A 22956-nucleotide genomic window follows, 5' to 3' on the forward strand; every position below is an offset into this window, starting at 1 on the left:
TGCTTGTGCTTTTTCTGCAGTTCTGACTTGGTACTGAATTTCATAGCAACTTCAAAGATTACCGCCCATTTTAGCATTCTTCCTGACTTTTCTGCCCTCAAGGATTGCTTGAGAGGCAAATTTGTTACGACAACCACTGAGTGTGCCTCGAAATAAGGCTTCAACTTTAAGGCAGAAAATACCAAAGCCAAAGCGTATTTCTCGGTCGGGTCGGGTATCGGTCTCTGCTTCTAACATGGTCTTGCTTTGAAAATACACCGGCTTTTCTACTTTGTCAACCACGCGCATTCAAGACCGAACTCACCGCTGCGTACTCAAACTCCCAAGTACAAATATAGTTTTTCCCCCCTCGGTCAGCGATAATAAAGGTCCTTTCCTAGATAACTCTTCAACTCTTGGAAAGCTTCTTCACATTCCGCGGTCCATTGAAGTCTTGTGATTTCCTTAATAATCGATATAGAGGTCGACATTTATCCCGAGGACTTCAAAATGAATCGATTAAGTCTTTGCTACTCTCCCCTTCTAAGCTTTGCACCTCTTTCACATTCGAGGGGCGGCATTTCTATCGGTGATCCGATCCGCTCGGGGATTTGCCTCTATACCGCGGTGCGTAACTATATAACCTAAGAACTTTCCAGAAGTTACCCCAAAAGTACACTTCTCGGGGTTGAGTTTCAGTTTATGTGACTGCAGTATATGAAAAGTTTCCTGAAGACCTTCCAAGTGTTCCTCTTCCGACATACTCTTTTCCACCATATCATCAATATATATCTCCATCCCCTTCCTAATCTTCTCTTGAAACATTCTTTCTCCTAATCTCTGGAATGTCGCCCCTGTATTTTTCAAACCAAAGGGCATCCTGGTGTAACAGTACGTGCCCCCCTCCACCACGAACGTGGTCTTTTCCTGATCCGGGCCGTGCATCGCGACCTGATTATATCCCATGGACGCGTCCATGAAAGAGAACACTTTGAACCCTGCAGTTCTGTCTACCAGCTCGTCCACTCGCGGCATCGGGTAACAATCCTTTGGGCACTCCTTGTTCACATCCGTGAAGTCAACATACATCCTGACCTTACCATTCTTTTTCGTGACCCGCGACTCGTTAGACAACCATTACGTGTATTCGACCTCCTCCTTATTATCCCCCCCTTTCAATCGTGCCACTTCCTCGCCGAATAGCCTCGGCATATATTTGGGACGTAAACTTCTCATTTTCTGTCTAACCGGCTTGGCATTTTCATTCATATGTAAATGGTGGCATGCAAACTCGGGTCTAAACCCTCGATATCCTCAATCCATGCGCGAACACATTTGAATTTTTCTGTCAAGAACTGCACTAGTTTCTTTTTTCCATTCTTCGGGCAAATCGGTCCCTATGGATGTAAATTTCTCTTCAACTTCGCTCCTAAGTTCACTACTTCAATCGCGATCCAATGTCTTTGGTCCCAACGGCGACTCACACCCTTTTGTCACCGCCGCTTCACATCGCTATGAAAATCCTTGTTCCCGTCGCGACCCTTTCTTTTGTACCTCGAACGAAAACTCTTCACCATGATCCGTTGGATGTTACTCATACGCCACTTGATCCCCCTCGATTTCATATGTTCCCCCATTGGTAGGGAAGCGGATCACTTGGTAATATGTCGATGGAATGGCTTTCACTTCGTGAATCCATTTTCTTCCTAAAATTGCATTATACTGCGACGCAGTGTCCACCACCATGAATCTAGTGAATACCGCCGACCGGGCTGCTGGATCCACCGGCGTAACTTCCCCATGGGCTCGTCATCTATGCCGTTGAACCCATACAAGCTGGTTTGAGGAACCTTCAATCGGGTGGCGCCGATGTTCATCTCCTCCATGGCCCCCTTTAAACAATAAATCAACCGAATCGCCGCGATCTATTAACACCGCCGAACTAGATAATTCCCTATTGCTATGGTGATTACCAAGGCGTCCTCATGCGGCGTAATTATCGGCTCCAAATCTTTTGGGGTGAACATAATGATCCCTTCGGCCATCGCGGCTCCGCTAACTAACCGCGGTACACTCACCACCTCATCAACCTGTCGGAGGCTTGCTGTCTTCCTTACCTTGTCCCTGTGGGCATTCCTCCCCAGAGTCTCTCCACTAAAGATGACATTGATCGTACCCAAAATTCTGGCCGAAGCTGGCACTCTATCGGCTTGACGCACCTCCGCAACAAACTCTCTAAGCATTCCTTTTTCAATCATCCTCTCTACTAACCATTTCAAGGCATAACATTCGTTCGTGGCATGGTTTCGGATTTGATGATACTCGCAAAATGGTTTCCCTTCTATCTCTCTTGGGATACTTCGCGGCCCCTCATAATTTTGGTGCTCCTTAATGAGAGTCAAGATCTCCTCTAATGGTCGGTTAAGAGGAGTCTGCTCCATTTCGCGGTATGGCCTTCTCTCTCGCACCTCTCTTTTGCCCCGATCAAGTGTTCTCTCTGGCCCTCGTTTCTCCCCTCTGTAAGATCCTCTTTCTATGTCCTCTACTCTACCTTTACCCCTTCGATCATCTTTCTCAACCTCCCCGTGACCGCTTTCCGACCTCTTTCTCGTTCCTTTGCGGTTCTGCGATTATATCCTCATATCGTATGTACTTCTCTACCTTCGGGTATAGGGCATGCAACGTAGTAATTTCAATCTTAGACACAGACTCATGAACTCTGGTTCCCGATCTCAAACCATGCTGGAAGGCTATGACCGCCGTATGTTCATCCAGGCTTTCCACTCTCAGCGTCTCTTCCTTGAATCTGCATAAAAACTCCCTCAATGACTCCGTGGCTCTTTGCTTTATGTTAAAGAGGGCCGCGATATCAACCACTCTTCTCTTCTGGTGAATGAAGTGATCAACGAAGGCGCGTTCCAGCTCTTCGAACCCTTTTATGCTTCGCGAAGCCAACCGATAATACCAGTCCGAGGCTCCTCCCTTAAGGCTGGCCGGGAACATCATACAACGAAGTCCATCATACTTATTCTCTTGCCATAACGGCATCTGCTGCCGAAAATGGTGCAAATGATCAGTGGGGTCTCCTTTCCCATCATACCGTTCAAACCTGGGCTGAGAAAACCTCTTAGGTACTTCGGAATTCCATATTGAATCTGCTAGCGGATTTTTGTTGAGGCTAGCCACCTCCTTCTGTGCTGCGCTCTGGATCACTCTTTCTGCTACACGATTCACTTCCCGATCTTTCTCGATCATAGCCTGAACCACCCCTAAAGTAATGCCCACTGTTGGTTCGACGTCCGGTAGTGGGCACTCTATATTCTCCCCTTCCGCTTCACCGCCCACTGGCTCCCCCTGCTCCGTTCCACCCCGTGTAATCTCCCTCTCCTTTCTCAACTCATCATTCTCCTCTCTTAACCTAACTATCTCCTCCTGTAAGAGTCTGGTGGCGTCTGCCGCCACATCTGATACTTCTTCTTCCCCTACCACTCCCATTCCAGCACTCTCTACTTCCTCAATGGTTTCTCTGATTGGTCCTTTCTTAGGTCTTCCTACTCCTCTCTTTATTATCGTAGCCATTTTCTTCTCTTCCCCACAGACGGCGCCAAAATGTATGAACTGATATTACAACCTCTAATCTCACTCGTCTCTCTCTCGTTTCTTTTTCTTCTTTTCCTTTTTCTTCCTCTCCATCTCTCTTTTATATCTTTCCTCCTCCATGATCTCTCCTCTTTCCACGTGTCGCTGGCGGTTACCTTTGCGAAAGGTTACGCTCTCCATCACTCCATGTCGCAGGTTAGATTCTGAACGGTTGGGATACCGCGGATCGATCACGGTGCAACCTTAATTCAACTATACCATCCGGTCCCATTGTAACCACTAACCTCCTATGTCATGTATACGTCCTATACAGCTACCTTGAAAAAGCTTCTCTAACTGAATCGACCACCTCTTGCCTGTTTAAAATTGATATTTACTATGTAAGAATAATAGCGGTACCTATTCATAACAGAATTCTAGATCAGGGCAGTCTTAATACTAAGAGGTACATCAATAAAATCATAATTTTCTCATGATCAAACAAATATTCGTCTTTATACCAAGGTATGTAATGGCAAAAGTTGTTTGAGCGCAAGAACCATTGTGAATGATTAGGCCCATGTCAACAAATAAAGACATAAATCAAATAAAAAGAAAAAAAATGTGAAGAAGTAGGATAGAAAAAGAGAGTACCTATATAGTATCATTCCTTATTCACGACTTGAGGAACTTTAATGTAAGGATCATCGTAGTTTGGAACAGCAGCTAATATGGCCTCTCTGATTTTCAGAGACAGGAATATTCAGTTTAAGAAGTAAAGCGGATATGAAACAAGCTTTCTAGAAGACAACAACTATCTCGCCTACCTATTCTCAAAAGTTTCAGGTGTATCTTGTCGCAGGTTGTCCCCTTCGGCATCTGAAAGCAGTTTTTGAAATGTGAGAAAAGGACCAAAATCACGTAGCCATTAACAAGCGGATAACTAGCACCAATAAAAGGTACAAGTGGCCGAGCAAACTCTGGCATCCATAAATTCCACAATCAAGTTAAAAGCTAATGCTCTAGCAGAAATGCTTCAAATTCATAAGGGACACAATTGAATAGCATAAGCTAATCCTAAATGAATAGCATAAAATTAAACCGTTGTTACAATTGACACACCACGTAGACCAAATATATCTCACTCGCATCTGAAGTTCTAAACTACCAACTGTTGGAGACAGGATCTTAACATAAATCATACTAGTACAATTGTTTATTGTCGAACTACGTCCGAGTGACATTGAGAAGACTCACTAAACCATGATCTTAAAGTAACATGACCGAGTCATTTACATGTCTCAAACCACACGTGTCAAGTCATGACACGTGTATAAAGTGAGTATGGGCTTAACGATATGTCGCGAGATACTTTTTGGGCTTAAAAGCGTATTTATTATCGTGATGGCTATAATAAAATACACCCATAAGATATAAGTTGAGGTCCCCACCCCAAACCCTATTCGATTCTCATAAGTTTTCCATCCACCGTGTGAGAAACACGAAGGGTTTTGGAGTGGAAAACAACAACGTTCAAATTCTTTAACTATAGGACTTGCTTGATAACGCTATGGCTTCGGATATGTCCTATTATTATTTGGTTTTCTTTATTGATTGACATGCATTCCTGTATTGGAGAAATCCTCACAATTGGTATCAATCAGTCGCCTAGATGTTAGTCATTAAGAAAACATACGGTTTATTTTCTTATACAGTTAAAATTAAAATTGAGAAAAAATCAGTTTTTTCGGTTTCAACGTTATTGAACCGTCGGATTCCGGCGACCGGATTTTTCTGGGGTCGGGATTTGTGGAGTCAGTACTTCATCATCTAAGGATCATATCCAACGGTGGATGATGGGTTTTGATCACCGGTTATGGTGGGTATCGCCGTCAAAGGTTGAATTCGAAAATTCCCGAAACTGTTTTTCCTGTCAAGTTTGGACTCTTGGATCTCCTTCGGGTTTGGATGTATGGTGCTGAGATTTTCAAGTATTGATCTCTTCATACCATATTTTAAATCCGTACGGTGGCTTGTAGTTTTCGATCTCAGATTCATGTAGTTAACTGATGTTAAAAGTGGTTAAAAACTCGTTTTTATATGAATCTGGCGATTTTAAAATCTATGTATCTCGGAGATGCAGTGTCCAATGGGGCTGAAATTTGGTGTGGTGGGTTGTGTGATGGTAGAGATGATATCTGACGATCGAAACTTGTTTTGTATCGTTCAGTTGATGGGATTAATGGAGGCAGGTTGGGGTCGGAAAAACTATAAAGTTTTGTTTGCACTATCTGTTCTTTGAACGTGACGATCAGTTTTTCTTTTCTCAAAGTACCTGGTGCAAGTGAGTTTTAAAACCGATTCCAACATAAAACCTTTTTTGGGTTTTTTCTTTTAAAGCCCACTAAAATAGAAATTGTGTTTTATTAAAGTATGCCCCATAGCCCAAAGTCCAACTCAACCCATAAACTAGATTGGGTTTGGGTCTGGCCCATGTATGCCAGTTCTGACTTTACAAACAAAGTTTGACTTGTGCTGACCGGGTCCGACTCATGCTGACTGGACCTAGTTTGACCCTGTTTTGGGCCTATTTGGTTTTTTTTGGGCCCAATTAACTTATTTCAGTTGTATATACCTCGTTTTAAGTCCATTTTGAGCGTATGAATAGTCATATTGACGAGTTTTTCGGTCCCAATAAAGTAGATGGACTTAAATTTCAGCTTGATTATGTTTGGATTTCTTAACTTTGCTATTGGAATTTTCTTTTCTACTATTATCATCAAGTTAATTAATAGAATTGAATAATAGCATGTTCCAAACATTTGAAAAATTAGCAATCTAAACCATGAAACTTGGATAAGTTCAACGTGATACGCTGCCTAAGTGGCCTCTTTCATGGAAAATTTATTTAGGTTTAATGGTAAAGTTTATTAGATTGTATATGGTTGCGTCTTAATCCATGCAAGTAATAATCGGCCCAAAGGAAGTTTATTATTTTGGCCGGATTAAAGACGGTATAAGGTAATTAATATACGGAAAATAATTTTAGGAATTACTTATGCGTTCAATAGTCGGCCCTAAGGAAGACTTATTGTTTGGCCAAGCCTAACTTTGTTTTACATATGTCGATTAGCCTTATGTATTTAGAGAGAACCACTTACACGTTAAATGCTTGTCCAAAGACTTGAATTATAATGGTATGTTAGGTTTCTCGTTAAGGCCCACTACTAAAGTTTTATAAATGTTTTCTATCTTGTCATTTGTCTACTTGATTATTAATTTTCATTTAGACTAATGAATGCATGATAACATTCAAGTTTATTATTATATTGTCAATGCATTATAGTAGATGACATATATAGTAATGTGAGATATCTTTTGTGTTATGCTTCAATGAATGCACATTCTATATTTGCCAATTTGAATAACAGTTTAGTTCTAAGTTGTTCCAACTTTGCTAATAGCAAGAGCATCTTATAATCGTTTTTTTTTTTATGTATGGTTTTGGGATTATGCTATGCATGTTGATGTGCCTCCTAAGCTTTACTGGTACTAGTTTTGCCGATGAAAGACTACCTAGGAAAAGTGGGCGCGCTATAATAGTCTTAGTCTTATGATAATAAAGTACTATGTTTCTGAATTATTTGTGCAATGCCTAAGATAGAAAATGCCAAGAAATTCTTAAGCCAAGTTGCATACCGATGTTGCATCGAAAAGATGGAGGCAAGTATGCGTTTGAGTAAACTTGTCACCTTGCGGTATACTGGAATATGAATTTTTAGAGAGCATGTTATGGAAATGTCTAATCTTGTTGCTAAATTGAGGACACTAAAGTTGGAATTTCTGATAATCTTCATGTGCACCTCATTCTAGTTTCTCTTTTAGCACAATTTGGTCCCATTGAGATGAAGTATAATACTCAAAGGAATTTAGTGAGTTCATTGCTCAATATGTGCAATAAGAGAAATGTTGAAACAAGATAAGACTAAGAGTGCTCACTTGGCAACTTTCTGGAATGACAATTAGGGCACTGAGAAAAGAAAATAGATAATAAGGGTAAAAATATTGCAGATATTGTGACTTCTCAGGTAAATGTACGTGCAAGATAAACAGGATAAGATTATCTTCTGTTACTTTTGCAAGAAACATGCAAGTCACATTTTATAAAGACTGTCCAAAATTTCATAAATGACTCGCAAAGAAAGGTAATGAATTTAAATTTTGTTTGTTCTAAATTTAATCTAGCTGAAGTACCATCTAAGTCATAGTGGATAGATACAGTTGCAACTATTCACATTAGTGTTTTCATGCAAAGTTGCTCAAGGAGCCGAAAGCGCATTGATACCCAAAGGTTTCATTTTCATAGGAAATGGCAATAAAGATTGTGTTGAGGACATCATGGTCTTTAGATTAAAAAGTATGGCTTTTGTTTGGATTTTAATAAGACTATTAAGTAACTTCAATTTCCTCTTAGAACAAATCCAGTTATACTTGTTCTTTTGAAAAAAAAAAAAAAAAAAAAAAAAAAAAAAAAAAAAAAAAAAAAAAAAATCTCTAGTCTCAGTAAAAAAATTCAAATTTTTTATAGTCCATGTTATACGGATAATCTATGTAAGTTAGACTTGGATGCCTCTCACTTAAGGTCAAAAGAAACTTTGCATGTTATTAACTATGGTATTAAGTCTAGATTAATAAATAAGAACTCCTTTACATTATGACACGAGCATTTGGGTCATATCTCTAAGGTGAGAATTGAAAAGCATGTGTCAAAATGGAGTTCTTGGTCCCCTTGTTTTTTCCAAACTTTTAAAGTTTGTATTGAATGAGTAAAAGGGGAAAACAAACAAACATATGGAAGTTTGGTGCCAACAAGAGAATTTTAGGCGTCTTAGATTTGGTACGTATCTACCACTATTTGTGGTTCATTCCCTACGGTTTCATGGAATGGTCAATGGTATTGTATCACTTTTATAGACGAATTTTTCTATGGGTATCCATGCTTAATTCATGAAAAATCAGTCATTGGATGTGTTTAAGGCTTATAAAGTTAAACCATCAAACCGACCGAAGTGGTAAATACTATAGTGGGTATGATGAATCAGGCCAACATCCAGGACTATTTGCAAGATACTTGATGGAATGTGACATCGTTCTTTAGTACACCATGTCAGGGACGCCGTGTCAAAATGGTGTATTTGAGATGAAATTAGACCTTAAAAGACATGGTTATTAGAATGACAAATCATATTTCTAACCAGAGTCTCTACAGGTGAAACCTTAAAGACTACAATAGACAACCTTAGTCGAGTACTTAGTAAAGCAGTAACTAAAACCCCATATGATGAACTATGGACTGGAAAGAAACCTAGTATAAAGCATTTACATATTTGGGGTTGTCTAGCTAAAGCTAGGCCATACAGGCCTAATAAAAGGAAACTGGACTCAAGAACTATTAGTTACTACTTTATTAGCTATTCAAAAAGGTACAGGGGTTTCATGTTTTATTTCCCCTGTTCAAATACCCTATTTATTTGTGACGGATAATGCCATATTTATTGAAAATGTTGAGAATAGTAGGAGTACACAACCTAGGAATAATGATTTGAAGAAAGAACACGATGTTCCTTTAATGGATTGATCATACCTGTCTTTGGACAGTATGCGGTTGAAAATCAACCAAGTATTCCTAAGTTGTCTCCTACTTTTACAGAAAAACCTCAACAAACTCAATTAGAAGTGTCATTAAAGAATTCACATAAGGGGGAGGAGACTAGCTATTTCAGGTGATTATATAGTGTATCTCTAAGAGCATAAATTTGATATAGGAACTGAAAATAATCCCATTATTTTCGTTCAAGCCAAACAAAGTGCTCACTCCTTAGATTGAATGAATGTCATGTTAAATGAGTTAAAGTATATGTAAAAGACAATGATGCTTGGGATCTTATTGAATTGCGTAAAGGAGTCAAACCAATTGGTTTGCTAATGGGATTGCAAAACCAATCATGACTCAAGGCAACATCGGAAGATATAAAGGATATCTTGTCTCGAAAGACTTTACTCACAATGAAGGCATTTATTCTAAAGAGAAGGCTTATTATGGCACTTGTAGCTCATTATGATTTAGAGTTACACCAGATGGATGTTAAGACAGCTTTTTTGAATGGTGACATTCAGGAGACTATCTATATGTAGCAACCTCAGGGTTTTGAGTCAAAAGACACAGAACATTTGGTTTGCAAGTTGAAGAATCCATCTATGGCTTAAAGCAGACATCTCGTCAGTGGTACTTAAAGTTTGATCACGTTATTGACTCTTTTGGTTTTAAGTTAAATTAACGTGGATCAATGTTTATATTATAAGATCAGTGGGAGCAAATTTATTTATTATGGTAATATGTGTTGATGATATTCTACTATCAAGAAGTGACATACGGTGTAGTAATTTTGTTATATGCATAAAGATCACTGTGATATATCACGTGATATTTTTTGGCTTTCACAAAATGCTTACGTCAGTAAAGGTGCTAAGTAGTTCCGGCATGCACAACAATTTACCAGGTAATGCACGTTTTGGTAATGGTGATAAGTTAAATTTGCTTACATATTTAAAGAACGGTTTATAAGAAGATATCCCATATGCGTTAGCAGTAGGGAGTCTCATATATGCTCAAGTTTGTACGCTCCAGTTACTGCGTACGTAGTTGGAATGCTTGGCAAATACTTAATCCAGGAATGGATATGAAAGCGGCTAAAAGTTTTATGCGGTATTTGCAAAGAACAAAAGATTTCACACTCACATGCCGAAGAACCAATCATTTGGTAACCGATTGGATCTTATCGGATTCCGGTATTATGTTGTTAGTTTCATTTAGAAACTGTTAAAGATTTATTGTGATACTAAAGCCGCTAAATTTTTTCTTTGAGAATGACAAGAGTTCATTAGCGTCCCGTAGGACACTGATATAAAGTTTCTTGACATGAAGGAAGGGTTCAAAATTATCATTTGACAGTTGATAGTTGAGTATATTAGTACTGATCTCCAAAATATGGATTCACTTACTAAAGGCTTACCACTTAAGGCACTTAAAAGAGCTTCTAGCTTGTAAAGGAGTGGTTAATTAGTCTTTGTGATATTTCATTTCAGTGGGAGTTTGTATTACTAAGTAACTCTTGATTGTCACTTCAGTAATTGATGATTATTTTGAAATAAAGTTATCTACTTATTCATTTATGGTTGCGCATATACAGTTTGATTAAGTAGAATAAAGAAAATCACTATAAATCATAAGGTTGGACCAGTTGAAAATGAACATGTTCAGGGATCACATTACATGTTATTTTCATGCTACACATCCATACTTAATCTATGTCGTTGGAGATATTAGTATTGTGACCACAGATGGGTCTAGTCATGCTAAATGTGGCAAAGGCCGCTGTGATCCTATATTTTTATTTTCAATGGACCAGATTGTTTTTTTTTTGGGACGTCACTCTTTATTTCGACAGTCTAATTTTAGAGCTCTTAAGGTCAACATTGTTTAATATCAGGTTATGATCTATGTGGTACAAGTGGGAGATTGTTAGAACTTTTCTCTTTAAGGTGTACCTACATAGATCATACACATTACACAATTGTTTATTGTCGAACTACGTCCGAGTGACATTGAGAAGACTCACTAAACCGTGATCTTAAAGTAACATGACCGAGTCATTTACATGTCTCAAATCACACGTGTCAAGTCATGACACGTGTATAAAGTGAGTATGGGCTTAACGATATGTGCAGATACTTTTTTGGGCTTAAGCGTATTTCTATTATCATGATGGGCTATAATAGAAATACACCCATAGTATATAAGTTGAGGTCCCCACCTCAAACCCTATTCTGATTCTCATAAGTTTTCCATCCACTGTGAGAGAACACAAGAAGGGTTTTAGAGTGGAAGACAACAACGTTCCGCTACTGCTTATAGGACTTGCTTGATACAGTGGCGGAGCCAGGAATTTGAGTGAGGGTGAGCCACCCAAACAACCAAACATACAAAAAAATAATTAATAATAACTAATTTCTTTTAACTAATAATTCAAACTTAACCCAACCACAAAATAACTATATTTCGAACATCAAATATCTTATAAAATAATACAATAGGAACATTGGATCAAGAGTCTCTAAAATGTAATGTCTAGAGAAGAGGGCAAGAGCCGGTAGAAAACAGTAGACAACTAGACAACGAGGAATATTGAAGTGAGCGGGTAAATGCCAACGCTAAGGTATACAACCCTTTGCATAAACTTGAGGCGTGGGGACCGGCAAGCGAGTATTGTCATGAGAGTAAAAGATCTCAATAGGAGCATTTTAATATTTTAAAACCCACCACTGAACAAATATATAATGAAAACGCTAGTAGAACAAGATCACGGTGCAAATTCCTTCTTGAACACCTATAGAAGCAGCTACCAAACGTCCCATTAACCAAGATCACATACGGAGTTTACCAATTTCACTAACGAGTAACGAGTCCATTTCCACAATCTTTGACCAAAAGTCATCATATCCACATACCACATAAGGACCTATTTACAGTCATTATTTTTCAACACCCTAGCATGGATTGGAACATCTTCAATCTTCATAAGGAACACCAATATGCTGGGATCTTGCATCTGGCATAAAAACTCGTCCCTAAGTCCCTAACACATCCTCTATTGACTAAAAAAAGTAAACTCCACCATTTAATTAAATACACCTCGGTCTCGGATCAATACAATAATAATGACAAACCATAATTAACACTAGAACACATTGACTCCCTAAAAACTCCTAAATACAACCGTAATAGACCTAAAATAGACAACATACAAATTGCCCTTACAAATTGCAAACCTAAGTATTTAGTAAATTCATGACAAGAAATTAAGTAAGAGTTGCCATTAAATAATATGGTATAGGAATCAGTACAAAAAGATCAAAAAGAAGGCAAGAAACTAAATAATGTGAGTCTTACCTAGTTACTCCACAAGAAGTCAAGAAGAGTAGAAACTTTTTAGTAGAATAATTGAGAATGGAGTTAAGGAGGAGAAGTGGAGTGCTTGAGGGGTTTATTTTGTTTGGGTTTATGGTGTTTTTTTTCCCCTTTTATTTTGTTTGTTTGTTTTTTTTTTTTTTTTTTTTTGGATAAGTATATTTTTTTTTTTTTTCCGAAAATTGAGGGTGAGCCAGGGCGTACCCTGGGCCCCCCCTGGCTCCGCCATTGGCTTGATAACGCTATGGCTTCAGGTATGTCCTATTATTATTTGGTTTTCTTTATTGATTGACATGCATTCTGGGTATTGGAGAAATCCTCACAATAAAAGCTACTAACGACTTTACCTCCTTGTCAGTAAGAGAAATTCGAGCAGTTGGAAGCAGAGAAGTTACGAGATGAAAGTGGCCCATTTACAACGAACGGACTTGTCTGCTTCAACTGCTGTCTTAACATAAATACAACACCAGTAGCCATTATTATTATAGTCTAACACCAGTAGCGAGAGCCGAGAGAGAGTGTTTGCAAGGCTGCAAATATCTAATGGAATTACAAACAATTTACCCAAATCCAAGAGTAAAGTTGGAGATTGACACGAATGACTTCATCATCTAATATAATATTATTATTTTTTAAATCTAAACTTGTTATTTTTCATTTTGTTTTGTTCAATTGTGAATCATAAACATCTTCTACTGGGTTAAGGGTTTATAAATTTCAGACCAAATTACGTATCCAAGTCGATTTAGCAAAATTTCATTCTATTTTAATTAATTGATCTAAATAACTAGATAACTCATAACTTATACCAGAATACATATAATATGGTGCGTGAATTTAACTAGAAAAGTGTTAGTTCAAGAAGTGGTAAGGAGGGAAGGTGCTTACAGGATTCCTGATAGTTAAAAAAAGCTTCAGTAGAATGGATGTCTAGATTTCTCTTAGATGTTACTTATTAAACTTACAATATCAAAATCCAGAGAAGCCTTACACAACGTATCCACATCATAGAAATAAAATCAAGTGTGTCCCAAAATCAAACTCATGTAGATACAGAAAGTAGCATTAACAAACCAGAACTCAAGGCTCTAAACATGTAATTCAGTTAATTATCACACTTATCATGGTTCAGTGGTTAACTTGACACAATCCACTTCAAGTTTTTGATATACTTGTTCAAGAACTTAAGGAAATCCTCCGATGACCTCAATCATTCACGTTGGATTTATTTCAAAGGAACATGAGATAATTCACGTTGGAGATGATTGTCTGGTGAAGGAGCAAATGGTTGTGACTTGGGGAGTGATGAGACAAAAGGGTATATTGGGCATTTTATTTTTTGGGGCGGGGAGGTTTTCAAGTTTAGGCGGTGAGAATATTAACACCCTTTAATTACTTTTTATTTTACTAAGGAAAACTTTCTAACCAAGTCAAAGAAGCGGCAGGTTCTCTATTGTGAGTTGTGACAAGGTTCCTTTTTTTTTTTATTCCCTACTTGAGAATAGGTAATGGTTGTGTTTTACTTGATTGAAAAGTATGTTTATTGCTAACTCCTGCATAGCGCCGTTTAGTCGTGTTATACCAAATTATTGATTTCAGCGATATGTTTTTTGTACATCGTACTGTCAAGTGATTATCGATAAAGAAAAAGAAAACATCGAACTGTCAAGTTTTGACAAAATTGCAACTTTTTATCTTTTTTTTAATTATTTGCAAAGGTTTAATTAATTGGGAATGCTGATCTTCAAGTTGAAGAGAAAGAGATCATCGTCCTAAAAAATCATAACTTATTTATCCTCAGACACTGCCTACGTACTTGGCTAAAATTCTTGGAACACAGAACACCACTGTCCTCCGAGAGTAGCTCAAAGTTCATACGTTGTTGTTGTTGGATTTGTAAGGTCAGTGTTGGTTTTTGATGTGCGGTATATACATGAAGTCCAAATAAACATGTATCTAGGAAGTGAAATAATGATGATTACTGCATTTGAGTCTGGTAGGTACAAATATCTAGTTTACATACAGCGTGTTTTCAGTTAGTGTGAATTGTGATGTGAGAAGCGTATGAATTGTGAACTTCAAATTTATACAAGCAAGTAATAACTGGTTGTGTGAATTCGATAGCATTTAGGGGCTCTGCACAGTCCATTTGGAGTGTGCGTTCCGCTTGCGCACAAAAGAATTGTATCTCTGACTTTTTATTTACTCCACTTCCTAATTTGTTTGTAGGTAATTCATCCATCTGGCTAGACAAAGTTGTGGAATGGAGGAAATGTCTAGTAATCTTGAATATAACAAAAAGACTTGTTCCGTGGAGAATTTAGATAGGTTCAGCTATTTACAAAATGAATTGATTGATGAAATTATCAAGCATTTACCCATAAGGGATGCTGTAAAAACAAGTTTGTTATCAAGAAGTTGGAAATACAGATGGAGATCTACTCCAAATCTAATATTTGATGCTGCAGCCAGTATCAATTCTAAGAAAGGAATCATAGAAGACACTGAACTGGTGACAATAGTTAATAATGTTCTTTTGCTTCATGAAGGTATGGTTTCCAACTTTACAATCTATAAATACTTAGAAGGTGGTTGCTCTGATGTCGATAAATGGATTGCATTCGTTTCTTTGAAGAATACATTGACGCATCTAGTCCTTGTTTTGAAGAGGTCGGATTCCTATCTGGTGCCGACTTGCCTCTGCACTTGTCAGAATTTACACGAGCTTAAATTAGGAGGCTGCGAGTTGAGATTATCATCACAATTCAATGGATTTAGTCGTCTAAATTTTCTTAAACTTACTGGTGTGAATATAACAAGTGGTACAATTGAAAGTCTGGTCATGAAGAGCCCCCTTCTTTTGTGTCTTAAAATTTGGAAATGCAAATCCTTGACTAGTCTCAACATTAACTCTCCAAATCTGCGAAAGTTCGTCATTAAGGGGGCTTGTGAGAGCCTCAAATTTCAGAATACACCAAAACTTGTATATGCGGGCATTCGCATATGGCCTCCTGGGCTCTTTCCAAGTACATCATTCAGGTTAGAAGAAGCTCTTGGGCGGCTAGATGAAATTCAGCAAATTTTTATTGACTATCCGTTCACGGAGGTAAGTTTCTTTTGCATTCCTATAATCCTATATGTTTGTCTTCATACAATTTAGTTCCCGGCTTTAGTGACTTTTGTTTTCTCTGTTGATTTCCAGCTTTCCCCAATTAATACTGTAAGAGAGGGATTACAAGGAACTTATAGTCACCTCAAATCCATCACATTGTGTGTCAACTTCGAAGACTCCAAACAAATTCTTGCTGTTCTTTGCCTATGTAGAAGCGCACCATATCTGAAGGAATTAGATATTTTTGTGAGTATTTTGTAGTATGTTCTTCTGTGCAATAACTTAAAGTTTGACTAGCAGTAGGGGCAAAGTTTAGTTATTTGTTCACATACTTTCACTTGCGTTTTCAGGCCGCTCGTAATAGAAAGAATGCTCTTTTGTACGAAGAAGACTTTTGGACAGAGCGCTCACAGGAAGCGGAAAATATCTTTACTCACCTGAAATTTGTGAGAGCTAGATTTAAGGGAGTGCAACATGAATTAGGATTTGTACAATTCATCTTGCTAAATTCATTGGTGCTTGAGAATCTGACTATCAAGTGGTCGAAATTTTTTACTGACGACTATATAGACAAGATATTGCAGTTCAAGAGAGCTTCACCGGAAGTAAAGGTCACGTTCTCCAGGCTTGTCCATGACGAACTGTATGAGAACAGCATTGAGTATATATCCACTATTGGATCTGTGAAACTTTAAGAACTATTCATTCTGTCTGTGTGCTAAATACTCTTTCTTGCAAGGGGAGATACTAACAGTAACAGTAGGCATGATGTAGGATAGAATACGTATGTTCTAGATTATTCTAGAAGAGTTATAATTAGTAGTTAAGTTATTTCTTAATTTGTGACTATGGCTAGTTATGCATGAGAATTATGAGAGCTACGCTTCATTCCTAAGATGCTTAAAAATTATGTCTCCTTGAGTAGTTTTCCGTCACTTCTTGCGTCTTTTTTTTTTTTTTCTTTTTGGGCGGTCTTCCAAAGAGTTCAAGAACACGTGAAAGTAGAATTCTGAAATTCTAAATTTGAAATTGTGAACTTTTTTCTTAGAGCATTTGCAATGCTAGTGATAGTTTTCCCCCCTTATTCACCGCCACTTTATCACTTATTTACCTCCTTTTCACCAACCCGGTGAAAAACAAGGTGAAGCTGTGTAATGCAAAAGTGATAAAAAATATCTCGGACGGGATGTTAGATTCCGTCTGGAGGTTTTTGATACGAGACGGAATGTAACATCCCGTATGGTATTTTATAACGAGACGGGATGTAACGTCCCGTCTGATGACTCAACATGAACAGACGCGAACAGGCTCCATTTTCACTTCCTTTCCAGCCAAAATTGCGATTTTCTAGCCTCCATTAACAACCTTTTGACACAAACTTCCATTCATAATGACTTCTCCACCCCCCAATGCATCCCCACCAACCTCACCACATGAAGAGCATTCCCGATGGTTTGGAAATGTTAAAATTCCCGATGGTTTGGAAATGTTAAAATTTCCAAAAAAAATAGGCAAAAATGATCGTCGTCAAGAACGCGTAATGTGGGCGAGGAGGACGAAATTGAACTTGAGTTCAATTTTCCACCGCGTTGTGAAATCGAGGAACACCCACCATTAGTGTCAACATCGGTCCAACACGTAGCAAATCAAGTGACGGAGTCTCAAGTAAGTTTTTGATTTTTTTTTATGTTAATTATTATTATTTATGTTAGTTTATATCAAGTTTGTTGTTGTGTAATTAGTTTGAATTTGTCGCATTGTTTAAAAAAAAATTAGTTGTAATTATATCGTATTGCGTGTTGGTTGAATGTAGGAAGTACACCTATGGAAAGTGCATTATGCACTTTCAAATGTTGTGTCATGGTGGCGTTGTATGAAATCAAAAACGGATCCTAATTTTGTCACGGTTACCGACATTATATCCGCCACACCATTTGGGAACTTTTTGAATTCTAATTTGGGACAAAATGATCAGGCGTTGTTGTTTGGGATAGTTGAGCGGTAGTGGCAAACTACCCACACATTCCATTTCCCATGGGGTGAGCTTGGGATTACCCCTCTTGATTTCACAATGCTCACGGGTATCCCAATTGGTTATGGAGATGTCATTCCTTTTGATGAAATTTTAGAGGTTTTTACTACGGCGATGAGTTTCTTTGAAGGTTTTGATTTGGTTGAAGATGATGAGCAAGACGGGTTTTTGAGATTATCGGCTGAGCAATTTAAGGGAGGAGCTATAAATATGAGTTGGTTTACTTCGAGATATTTGAATAGACTCAAGGAGAAGCCAAAAGACTATCATATTGGTGAGGAGTCGATCCACGAGTATGTACGTGCCTTCCTCTTCTACTTTGTTGGTGTGGTATTATTTGGATATGCTAATAGTTATTTACGTGTATCGTGGATGGCATTTGCCTCGGGACGTAGAGAGGATGTGGGATTATGGTCGGGTCAATCCATCTTGGCATACCTTTACCGCTGGCTAGACCTTGCAGTTGAGACGAAAGCCGCTAAAGGTAATTTGTGCGGCTTTGTTTGGATTATACCGGTAAGTCTTATTTATTAAGTTATTGTTTCATTTCATTTATTTATCTAATTATCAATGTTGACATGTTTATATATATATTGATATTGTATTTTATCTATTGATGGCGATTGGTGATACTGAACATTTTCGTGTGATGCATCCCGTGTTGAAGAGGTTGGAAGAGGATGAGACTCATGACCTGATTCCACGATTCAAGCATGGGGCTTCATCAGAGGCAAAGGGGTATGGGGACCTATCACATAATATTCATAACACTCGTCGCGGAGATTGAGCTTTTAGGAGCTACCCGGATTGAGTGGTAACCCCGGCCGAAGTCCTTCATCTTCGGACCCTTATCGCGGATATTCCGGATGTTCCGAGAACACCGAAAATCCGTAGACTATTATATATGTGTCATAGAGCAAGGTTTCTTTCTCACGCCGAATGATACTTATAGGGTCGGTCAATCGCGATGGTACCTTGGGGACGGATGTTGGCGGCAAGTATCCGGATAGATTGTTATACCTTACCCACCACCCATAGATATGATGACCTCGATATTCTTCCTACTTTTTTCACACTATAGAGCAAACCCAAATGAGTGGCGGATGCATCGCCTTTCATTTTTACTGGCTTACTATGACTTATATTGGAAGAGGGTTGGTCGAGGTCTCTTGCTAGGTCGCGTTATACCGGGCACCAATTTTGAAGGGGTTACTTCCGGAGCATTGAGGCCCGACATTCATTTCCCGGAGGAGTGGAGTTGCCACGATCCAGCCCGGGTGTTTCATGATATTCAGATGCCGCAAAAGAACTCCACGATATCCGATGATGATGACCTTTGGCACCGGAGCATGATTACTTCGGGGGCAAGATATGAGAATACCTATTCCACCAATAGATGCCGCAGTGGTAACAGATTTGTCAGTACAGTTTGAGCAGTTAGCCGAGGTTAGTATGATTTGAATTTATTCATGATTTGTTATTATTAGTATTCACTATAACCCCTAACATGCATTTGTTTTGTTAAACAAGATGAAGTAAGGTCGGAGCTCCTTAATTAACTACAGCTCTCTCAGTTACGCCATGCGTGAGTCCTTCATGGAGTCTTCTCGTCACAGTTTTGAGTACTTACAAAAAGAGTGAAATCGAACTTTGCAGCTTCAGAGACGTGTGCAAGAGTTGGAGAATGCTGAAAGTGGAGTACCTCAAGCTCAACCTCAGCCAGAGAGGCGACAACGACGTAGGGGGGAGAGCTCTTCGACCGAGCCTTCTCGTAGGGGGAGGAGGTCTCAGTAGATATTTTTTTTGTAGTTTGTAATAACTGTGCGCCATTACTTGTCTTATGGCGTTTAGGATTGTTGTTTGTAATGAATTTTTTGATTAGCGTGGTTTTCTTTGATGAGTTTTGGATATGAATATGTCATTAAACAAAGGAGGTTATGTCCAATTTTTTTTAGAAATTATAAGTTAGTTTTTTTACCGAGTTTCTGTGTTAGACTTGGGTGTTGTTCATGATTGTTGTTTGTCTTATTTATTATTTTCAAAGTATATTAGTAGGTTTTGGATATGAATATGTCAATAAAACAAATAAGGTTATGGCAAAAAAAAATTAAAAATTTATAAGTTCGTCTGTTTCCAAAAATTTCACATTCGTTTCACTCGTTTCATTCATTTCACATTTGTTTCACTCATTTCCTGTCTTTGTTGAAACAGAAAATTTTGATGGAATATCACTCATTTTTGCAGGTGGTTTGGTTCTGACAGGAATAGTATATAGGGATACCGAGACGGAATGTAACATCCCGGCCCCTTTTTAGTCCTTCTCATCTGATCTTTTACTATTCCAAACATTGGAATTATGGATGGGGATGGTGGCCCATTGGAATTATTGAGGGTACATTTGGATAGACATTTGGATACAATGTGTTGTCACTTGGAGAGTGAACAAAAATCTGATAAAATGTGTTGTCAATTGGTAAGTAGACCAAAATCGAAGTATCACATGTGACCTTACCTTTCATATTTCGTTTTACTCTTCTTTCTTTTAGATCAAACAAACAAACAACCATCTTCTTCCCCACAACCAAGCTAAAAATAGGAAAAATGTCTAGAGAAGAAAGAATTGCATATAACCAAAGGTTATGGGGAGGATCTAATAGTAATAGTTCGTCTTCTGGTTTCACCGGGTCGTCTTCTGGTACTTCTGCTGACTACATGGAAAGAGTAAGAGATGAGCATAATGATTTGATGATGCGATGGAGGAGGAAGAGGTTGCAGTTATTATCCACTGCTGGGGCATTAATGACTCAAACAGCCATTGAAATTGAAAATGTGGATACAGACAAACGCGGTGGATCTGTGAAGGGCAGAGAGACACGTTTAGAGATGGTGGTGATTTCAGTAAACAAAAGATAATAAGGGATTACTTCACAACACCTTGTAGGTGGCCTCCTCATAAGTTTAGACGAAGGTACAGGATGACAAGAGAGTTTTTTATGTATATGTTGCATACTGTTGCATCATTCGATGATTGCTTTAAAGACACGGTGGATGGATTGGGTCGGCAAGCAATTTCTGGATTACAGAAGGGACTAGCTGCAGTTGCACAATTAGCAACTGGTTGTTCTTCTAATTCAACGGATGAGTATTTACAAATTGGAGATTCCACAGCAAATGTATCTATGAAGCGTTGTTGCAAGGCAATTATCACGGCGTTTGAGGAAGAGTATTTGAGACGACCAACTGAGGCAGACACTGCTAGGATATTAGCTGAAAATGCGGCAAGGGGTTTTCCAGGAATGCTTGGATCAATCGACTGTATGTACTGGGTGTGGAAGAATTGTCCAAGTGGATGGGTTGGAACACATGTAAGGTACAAGAAGGAACCAACTTTGATACTTGAAGCCATTGCAGACAAACATTATTGGATCTGGCATTACTTCTTCGGCTTACCAGGTTCGCATAATGACATTAACGTGCTTCATCGTTCTCATGTTTTTGAATCATTAGAGCAAGGTGAGGCTCCTGCTGTTGCATTTAATGTGAATGGTAATGACTATGATATGGGATATTATCTTGATGATGGTATTTACCCAAAATGGGGCACATTTGTTCAAGCCATTCGTTATCCAATAAATAAGCATGAAAAGATCTTTACTCAACGTCAAGAAGCTGCAAGAAAGGATGTTGAAAGGACGTTTGGAGTTTTGCAGGCACGATGGCATATTGTTAAGGCTTCTGCGCGTTGTCATAGTGTTGTTGTTCTTGGAGACATAATGAAACCATGCATTATAATGCATAATATGATTGTTGAGAATGAACGTGAAATTGGAGTTTGGAATTGGAAAGGTCAGAGGAAAGAAACAATACCTGCGCTCTTTCAGGAAGATGATGGTTTTCATTTTGTCTATCAGATGATTGAAGCAAGAAATAAGATCAGAAATGAAGTTACACATACTAATCTTCAAAAGGACTTAGTTGAACATGTTTTTAATTGGACTGGCATTGAAGAAACAGCAGATCCGGTACCAATTTATGATCCAAATTGGTCGGATTCAGATGAGGGAGAAGGAGACGAAAATTAAAATGGAAATGAAAGTGTATTTCCTATGTATTTCCTAACGTGAACTATTAAGTTCCAACATATTTCCTATGTATTTCCTAATGTATTTCCTATGTAATTCCTATAAGTTCTTATGTGTTTAATGAGTTGTGTTTTAATGAACTAAATGCACTATGTATTTTAATTTTATTGGTAATTGTATTTCTATTAAAATAATTATATTGGACAGAACATACATAGTGTATTAATTAAAAAAAAACAGATAGATAAAAATACATAGTTCATTAATTAAAAATACAATGAAATTAAAATACATAGTGCATTAATTAAAAAAACAGTGAAATTAAAATACATAGTGCATTAATTAAAATACATAGTGTTTTAATTAAAATAAAATACTAGATATTGCATAAGCTTAGTTAGAGTTAGAACCACCTTTAGCTCTTGCCCATTCAGTACGTATTTCAGCTTGTTGTTGCTCGATTATAAAAGTGGTATCGGGATGGAGGACACTTGTATTGGTCGCTAAAATCTTAGCTTCATATTGCATCTTTTGAAACCGATTTTTTTTCCAATTGCCCAAGTTCCCTTTCCCTAAGTTCTAAGCATTTTTGTGTTTCATTTGCATCCTGTGAAAATGTATCCTCTAAACGTGTAAAGTAACCCTCCAACATACCAACTGATTTTTCTTGGTTCCTTTTGGACTTGGCTTTCTTCGATCCAAGAGGACGCTCCATTTCTTTTGGACGCTCTATTTCTTGAGAACCCTCCAATTCAACTCCACCAACACTTGGTGAATTAGAAGTTGAATCTTCACCATCATTTTTGCGACCTTTTCCCTTTGTGGGGCGGCTTGACCTTGTCTCAAAAACGTTACTCCACTTTGGATTATCCTTGAGTATAGCGTAACAATGATCAAGTGAAAAAACCGATTTTTCTTGTAGTTGGTACGTCATCCTTGCCTCGGACAACTAAAAAATAAAATAGTGGTAATTAGACTAAAATAATCACTAGGACTAAGATAATTAAACTAAAATAATAATTAGACTAAGATAATAATTAGACTAAGACTAAAATGGAAATAATAAATACACTAAGATAATTAGACTAATACGGTAATAATTAGACTAAGACTAAGATAATCAATAAATTCCAAATTGACAACG

General features: G+C 38.0%; 1 protein-coding gene and 1 long non-coding RNA gene across 2 annotated transcripts; one reads left to right on the forward strand and one right to left on the reverse strand.

Annotated features, from left to right (window-relative positions):
* Positions 1 to 3891: 3891 nt before the first annotated feature.
* Positions 3892 to 4711, reverse strand: LOC147483571 (uncharacterized). Its single transcript, XR_015207010.1, has 3 exons — positions 4386 to 4711; positions 4213 to 4298; positions 3892 to 3935 (listed from the first exon to the last, which is right to left on the reverse strand). It is a non-coding gene; the product is annotated as an uncharacterized LOC147483571 (long non-coding RNA).
* Positions 4712 to 14849: 10138 nt separating this feature from the next.
* Positions 14850 to 16399, forward strand: LOC147483572 (F-box/FBD/LRR-repeat protein At1g13570-like). The gene is made up of 3 exons (XM_086579600.1): positions 14850 to 15692; positions 15789 to 15944; positions 16049 to 16399. The coding sequence occupies exons 1-3, from the start codon at positions 14850 to 14852 to the stop codon at positions 16391 to 16393; spliced, it is 1344 nt and encodes a 447-aa protein (XP_086435726.1). The 3' UTR covers positions 16394 to 16399.
* Positions 16400 to 22956: the final 6557 nt, after the last annotated feature.

Source organism: Coptis chinensis, chromosome 8 (genome assembly GCF_015680905.1).
Source record: "Coptis chinensis isolate HL-2020 chromosome 8, ASM1568090v1, whole genome shotgun sequence".
NCBI lineage: Eukaryota > Viridiplantae > Streptophyta > Magnoliopsida > Ranunculales > Ranunculaceae > Coptis > Coptis chinensis.